At 39.6% G+C, this 7,539-nt stretch overlaps 1 protein-coding gene across 2 annotated transcripts; it reads right to left on the reverse strand.

Annotated features, from left to right (window-relative positions):
- Positions 1–170: 170 nt before the first annotated feature.
- Positions 171–6,561, reverse strand: Hk (potassium voltage-gated channel subfamily A regulatory beta subunit hyperkinetic). 2 transcript variants are annotated; one of them, XM_072005552.1, is made up of 9 exons: positions 4,540–6,561; positions 3,571–3,821; positions 2,376–2,589; positions 2,142–2,269; positions 1,830–2,036; positions 1,640–1,737; positions 1,428–1,484; positions 1,078–1,287; positions 171–970 (listed from the first exon to the last, which is right to left on the reverse strand). In XM_072005552.1, exons 1-9 carry the CDS (start codon positions 4,662–4,664, stop codon positions 869–871), a joined length of 1,392 nt encoding a protein of 463 aa, XP_071861653.1. In that variant the 5' UTR covers positions 4,665–6,561; the 3' UTR covers positions 171–868. The 2 variants fall into 2 exon arrangements, with proteins under 2 accessions (XP_071861653.1, XP_071861654.1); XM_072005553.1 differs by having other exon boundaries at positions 1,078–1,284; positions 4,540–6,559.
- Positions 6,562–7,539: the final 978 nt, after the last annotated feature.

Raw genomic sequence — 7,539 nt, forward strand, 5'->3', positions numbered from 1 at the left:
AGGAAAAATATGAAAAACGAAAAAAAGAAATTCTTTGAAGCTGAAAAAAGTAACCACAAGCATCCATCTTATCATCTTACACAGCTGTAATAAAGACATTACGATATTCTATTTAATTTACGAATGAACACCTGGCATAGTGAATCATGGGTAGAGATTCAAATCGTACATTCATAGAAAACTTGTATTCGACCGCTTTTCTTCGAAACGAAAGAAGTGTACGCAAAAAAGTTTTCCAGTTATCTTCAACCGCTCTTTTCCGCATTTAAATGTCTCTATTCCAAGAAGATTGCAAAGAGGATAACCATACAGCTGCATCAAAGATGTGCGAAAATCGTGTCTGTAATTTATTCGTGAACATTTATCGTGAAATATCGAACGTAACTGCGATCGCAACCGCAATCGCAATCGTAATGGTAATTGTAATCGTGACTGTGACCGTAACCGTAACCGTAACTGTAACCGTAACCGTAACCGTAACCGTAACCGTAACCGTAACCGTAGTAGTATTGTCGTCGATTCATTTTCACGTGAATATATTCGTGCCGGACACTTAGAACGTACAGCAGATGCCTTATTCGAATGTTTCTTTCTCGTTTAATCTTGTGTGATCTCGCTTGGCATCGTTTCATTCATTTTAGTTCATCTTAGAATTCGGTTTTATTCGATCCAATTGTACCCGGCCAAGATCAAGCTGTGCATAAATTTACGTACACGTACTAATGTGACTTCATTGTATTTCACAGAATGGTAGCTTGCCGGTTAACTCTTTCGTCTGCTCTTGATCTTGGCTATTAGCACCTTCGCTTTTTGGGCTGCCTCCATCTTCTAAGGAGCCCCCACCACTTCCGTGGGGGCAAATTGATTGTCATCTGAGCGCCAATGTTGAAATCATCGGAGGTCGCGACGGTTTGTTATCAAGAATTCTTTCGATTTCGTTCATTATATTGGCGTTCAATTTTGGAATTAGCTGAAACCACGCATCGTTTATAATAATCATCCGGTCGTTTCGTTCGCGGCTATCGAAATCGAGATACGAAATACGAATGTTTAATTTCACCAACAAGAAGTAATTACCTGTAAACTTTGAAGACTCTCATACAGTTGATCTATGTTTGATGCACCGAGGAGAAGGCACTGAACACTTTCATTCTTTAAAGACCACGCGATGGCCAACTGTCCGAAAGAGCAACCGAGTCGTTCGGCGAGTGCACACACATCTCGCAGTTTATCCGAATATTTTCGCGTTTCGTCATCGGCTGACTTTTCCTTCCAGCCGTATTCCTGCTGAAACAATGATAGAAAAGAACACGATAACGTAACGTACGTTCACACATAATATTTGTTTATTCCCTTAACTTTTACGTATGCTTATGTACTTGGAAATACGGCATAGCCTATCACGATATGCGAATTCGACTACGTACTTCTTTATACAAAGATTGCGTTTCGTCTTCGGTCCAACTGAATGACGAATATTTATTCTGAAATGAAAAGGTAAACATTGCAAGCATTATTAATTTGCTAGCGCTACAGATATTTTGAGGCCGACAGCTACCAGCTTCCTCAATTATTCTATGAATAATTCTATATATTCTATGAAATATAACGAAAATTTTCTTTCTGCATAATATATTACCTTATACGAAGATCTCGATAAAAAAGATACACCACAGTCGTCAGGTTTCGAAGAAACCATGCCGATCGTAACCGTGGACCACGCCATCAGACCAACACCTACGGTTTACAAACGACCTTTTTGAATATTGTTAAGGAATATGCATACGGTATACTATGTCGAGTAAATTGGACATTTCGCGATTAAATACCGATTTTATTGTACAACTCTGGCATATAAAGTTCTGGTTTTTCTCTATAAAATAGATGATACTCGGCTTGTTCCACGATTGGTGTGACACAATTAAATTGACGGCAATTCGTGTAAGCTTCCATAATTTCGACAGGGGTCCAACGAGACGTTCCCCAATACATTACCCATCCTTTACTTATCACGTAATTCATTGCACGTACTATTTCTGAAAGAAGAAAATAAAGCGAATAAGAACGTGATTGTAAGTGTCGATCGTTTCAATTATTTTTAATAGCGTATTTTAATTTTACCAGATAAGCAAGAAACGAACCTTCCATAGGACACATAGGATCTACTTTGTGAATCATTACAATATCGATGTACGATAATTGTAACCTGACTAAAGATGCTTGTACCGATTCGATTATGTGTTTTCGTGACAATCCACGTCCCTCTGCCCTGCGATGATCAAATTTTATTTTTTGAAATGTAGCAATTCTCCCGAATCAGTATTTATCATTTTTATTATGCATTTAGAAGTTAGATCAATTCGATCGATACTCACTTCGTGTTCCAATATATTTTGGTGGTAACGACATAACTTGAACGATTCCAAGCACGTCGTAATAAAATTCGTCCAAATTGAATTTCTGCTCTATGACCGCTATGAGCTTCGCTCAGATCGAACACATTTATTCCACTGTCATAGGCGAGGGCAACTACAGCTTCAGCTGTTTCCTCATTACTGCAACCTCCTATTCCGAAAGTTGTCCATGTACCTACATGTATAAAGCAATGTTGTTAACTCACTTGTCTCGATTCGGTGCATATTAATTTAATTTTTTCACCGTTTTCAATAGACAAATACGATGCTGCAACACTTCCACCTTTACATCTATCGTTATTTTTATTTAAAGAACCGCAATATATGGTTCGACAATCGATCCCTAAACCTTTATTACGCATCACGTATACATATTCATCTTTTTTCCTCCTACCACCACCACCACCACCATCATCATCATCATCATCATCGTTCCGAATCATTGGCTCTCACACGCGGCAATTTTTCCCTTTCTCTTCATTCTTTTGCATTCCCTCTTTTCTTCGTTCATTCGCCTGAGATTTTGGTAGCTTATAACCTCGGAAACACTTACGCAGTCTGAATATAATAATTTATAGAAACATCTTCGATCAAATTTCTCCAAAAACATTTATAATTTTCGGAAATATTTCCAACTACAACAACGACGACGCCAACCACGGCGACCACAACGACGATCACGATGACAATGAACACGACAAGCACAATTGTCACAACAAAAACAACAATAAATATAAGAAGTTATCTGGATATGGATATTATTGTTATATTACGTGTCTACCTGTATTACTTTGTTCACTAATTATTTACATTGCATCTTACTAGAAAAACGTACGTGAAAAGCGTGCATGCAGCGTAATAAAGATTGCATCGACAAGATTTACTAGGCGAAGCAAAAGAAACAAGGATGATAACTATAAATGTGTGGAATAGACAAAAGGAACGGAGAGTGGCACTGTCGATGGATTAAGAAAAGATATAGTTTTCATCGTTTACTGTACAATACCTATAGTGTAAAAAAATATGGCCAACATAATACTACTGACAAGGTATCTGAAAAAGGAGTATAGTAAAGCATACATCGAGATGGAATAAAACGGGTGGGTAACCGCGATTCTGTTCGTTTCTACGAAAGTTGGGAAAACATTCAGCGTACCTAATCCAACATTGGAAACACGTAGACCGCTTTTGCCCAAGTTGCGGTAGCGAATACCTGGCGAAGGATGCTGTAAGCGCTGCGCTTGTGCGGCAATGCAGTTAGTCAGTAGCTGTTCCTTCGTTCCAGTGGTATTACTGCAATGTACACCAGAGTCCACAGCATTGCCACCACCGCCACCGCCGCCACCGCCACCACCGCCGCCGTTGAACTCTTCCATGCAATCCAAACTCGCTATAGGTGCACGGCAGCTGCGCGTATAAAGTATAGGTACAGCGTAAGTATTAATAGGACACGATCGATCGAATGTTCGATACAATCACATAAACATTTACAACTAGGAATTCGTAACATGCCAGCCTATGTGAAACATTACTCGCTTGTTATTTACTCAAAATTCAAAATTAGCGGACTGCGGAAAATTGGAAAAACATTCTAGATAGTGTATATATTACGTTTCACTGTGTTGTTATGCAGCTATATTATTGCAACGAGTCGATTACATATTAGCTATGTAACTGACTTTGCCACTTCGAGTATGTAAAAAATTCTTTATCGCACATGTCGCGATGTATCTTCCTCTTGGTAACATGTTTCTGGTACCGAAGAGCAAAAGAAATACTTTGAAAACATTCGATCAGTATCGCGTGTGTCTTTATATGAACGTGTGTAGAAACGCGGAAAATATGATATAGAAACAAGTACACGACAACAAGTATGATAGAAGCAAGATAATGTTTATCGAGATGTTTTGTTACAGCAGACGTTGTTACTTTGTTATACTATTCGTTTATCTTAAACTTGTTGAATTTGGTAATATGGAATTTGTATGTGCAGATACGGATACAGATTCGACGCGGCGTGATGAAAATAGCAGGAGAATACGAAAAAGAATTGAACGCGACGCGGATGGAAACAGGAGAAAAGGACGAGGAGGAACGGTATATCATCGATCAAGAATTCACTCACCGATAAATAGTTGGCAGTGGATAGTAGTCATCATCCTCCATACTACTATTCGTATTTGCATTGTTATTTGTATCATTTCCCGCCGTGGATGTATTGCCGAGATTACACAACATTAAACGAGACATTGTTGTATATCTTCGATATATATGTATATATGTATGTATGATAGAAGCGGAAGATGTTTCAAGAGAACGGAAATTGCGAAGAGATGCAAAGAGAAGGCGGAAAGATTAAATCTAGATCGGACAAATACGAGTGTGCTTGTTCATTCGAGCCCCGAGAAAAATGTGAGTAATCTCATAATAATTTCATTCGCATTTCAAATTCGATATTAATTTTCTTTCGACGATTTTCATTCACATTATTTTCTGATCCTAATCCTAGTTCTAGTGCGATGATTGCAAATTTCGTTCCGGAAATAAAGAGATTCGATTGAAATTCTAACAGAATGAAATCGAGATAAGTCGCGAGTATCTCGAATATCACTGTATCACTGATCCATGATTTGGTTCATCAAATGATCCCAATCGATTTGACGAGTCGTTCTATATTTTCAAGTCACAGCATTTGATATATGTATTTATTGCGCATATACGTTATATAGGCACTAGTTTTTCTTTACTTAAGTTATTTAGGCACCACAGTAAAGAACATAAGGAAGTACTGTTCGCAACTAGTCACGTGATATCGAAATGTTCTGCAAAATCCTTTTGTGGTTTTACCTGGTTCGATCAGAATATTGTTCAAACACTATGACACGGAATATTTATTTTAAAAACTACACGTAATTACGTAAAAACGAACGGTGGTCGATATGAGTATCGATATGTGGTACGATTGCTGGCGTGGCGCGGTGAGAGAGGTAGGGCGCGATGATTATTAAACTCCAGACCGGACACTAACAACGCCGGACACTAAAAATCCACTTTTTGCGGATTATCCACTGGTCCAACTGGTAACTTTGTAATATATCAAGTTGATACAACGTTAATACGATGAAATCTCATTCAGCGATTCCAAACTCATTCTCTATCATAATATAATTCTGTACTATATTGCTTCGAACTCTGCTTTTTTTTCCAATTCAGACTTGAACTTCCGTGACGTTTCTTGTCAAATTCGAGTTCTGATCTTGATTTTAATCTCGATCCAATTTTTCATCTCAATTCTTTCTCTTTCTCCCTCTCATTTAAAAGTCATGTGCCAATTCCAGATTAATCTTCGTTGTCAGTCGCGTGTAGGTAAAAACATTCGGCGCCAACTATCCTCATGATCCTCGTTCCGATTTCTCATTCAAATAGGACTTGCCTTCCGCGATGTTTCTGTCGAAATACCCGTCTCTGGATAATCGATTTTGCGTTGCAATTTACGGTGAGACTGACGAAACGTTTGTTAAGAAGAGCAATAAAGAGGAGAACGTTGGAAAACTGAAAACACCGAAACGTAGAACAAAAAATTTATGAAAATGTTAGGATCCTATTGTAGAAACGGCGAGTGTTATGCCTTCTACGTGGTAAGCAACACTGCATAACTTCGATGCACTGTGCTCCCTCCTTTACAGCAGAACCTACGAGCGTGCGTGCTGTCCCGTCTCTCTTCCACTACGGGTACCTTGGTGGTTTAATGCGCGTGTGCGCGCGTGCCCGCGCTCGCGCACCGTGTATCCTACCACGCCGCGTACACCTAATCCCTACCGTTCTTCCTCGTCTCTTCTCACAGGGGGTTGCGGTTGTTTTCAGAGCGCATGACGTTACCGTCGTCGCATTCAACGCATTCAGCGCATTCGCCGCATTTGCCGCATCGAGCCTCTCCTGAAATTGTATTTCTCGCCCGTCCACCCTTTGTCTCATGCTCCGAACTAGGATCATCTAATCGCTTGCTGTATTCTTCTTCTCTAAGTCATCTTCTTTTCCTAGTTTCATCCTTCCGTCTTTCTTTTTTCTCTTCTTAAGTTCATTCGGGAACAAATCGATTTATCGTTTTCCTTCTCCTTCTCTTTCTCACTCTCTCTCTCTCTTTCTTTCTCTCTTTCTCTCTCTCTTTCGAATAAGTTGAATTCGTTATCACTAAATCCTTATCAGACGCACTGACTATGATCTCGTTTTACGTTTTCGTTTTTATTGATACAACATGAAACGTATATGGGTACATAGATATGTACACATGTATAAATATTTTATACGAATATAAATAGGTAAATCGAAACAATGCATGAAATGCTCAAATGATCGGTAGCATTAATTGTTCGATCAATTATTAAGGGTACAAGAATTCACCGGTATAAAATGTAACGGTAACTGTCTCTGCGACAACGCCGCATTGCAGATCCGGCGTGGTGACGTGCAGCTGACCCCTTCCTGAACCGTTTATGGTCGCCCACGTTGTTCGACCTACCGACCTAATACGCGCTCGACCTACTGCCATCCAATACAGCATGGATCCACTGCTTAGTACATACATACTTACTTACTTGAATGCGTTTCACCTACTGTTTCACGTGTTTGGTACACACGTCGCGCTGCGATTGCATGCGTGCGCTTGCATAAATACACATCGTATAAGTGGAATATCGTATTGCTCTCTACATAATTCACTGAACCTCATGGTGCAGTTCTCAATTACTTTTTGTATACGTAGATTATGTATTTGAGGAAGGGTGATCAACACGCTAAGCTCGAAATGCTAGAAACATGTAAACGTTGCGTATCGCGTACACTTTGTTCGAATCTCATTCCAAGCAATGAGGGTAGTCCGATCTTTCAAAAAGCACAAAGCGATCTTTATCGTTCTACTTACCTGTTAAAATTCTGCAACGTGTTCCGACGTGTTTCTGCTCCTTGCTGGAACGAATCTGCGCCGCGTGACGGCTGTCTGCTCTTCTCGGATTCGCAGATCGACTCTTTCGTTGAAATCGTGCCAAAGGTCTCGGAGACATTGATTACAAATGCCGACACACGGATATGTTATAGTCGCAGAGAGAATCGTAACGCAACGTGTAAC

The sequence above is a fragment of the Bombus fervidus genome, chromosome 6 (genome assembly GCF_041682495.2).
Source record: "Bombus fervidus isolate BK054 chromosome 6, iyBomFerv1, whole genome shotgun sequence".
In the NCBI taxonomy this organism is placed as follows: domain Eukaryota; kingdom Metazoa; phylum Arthropoda; class Insecta; order Hymenoptera; family Apidae; genus Bombus; species Bombus fervidus.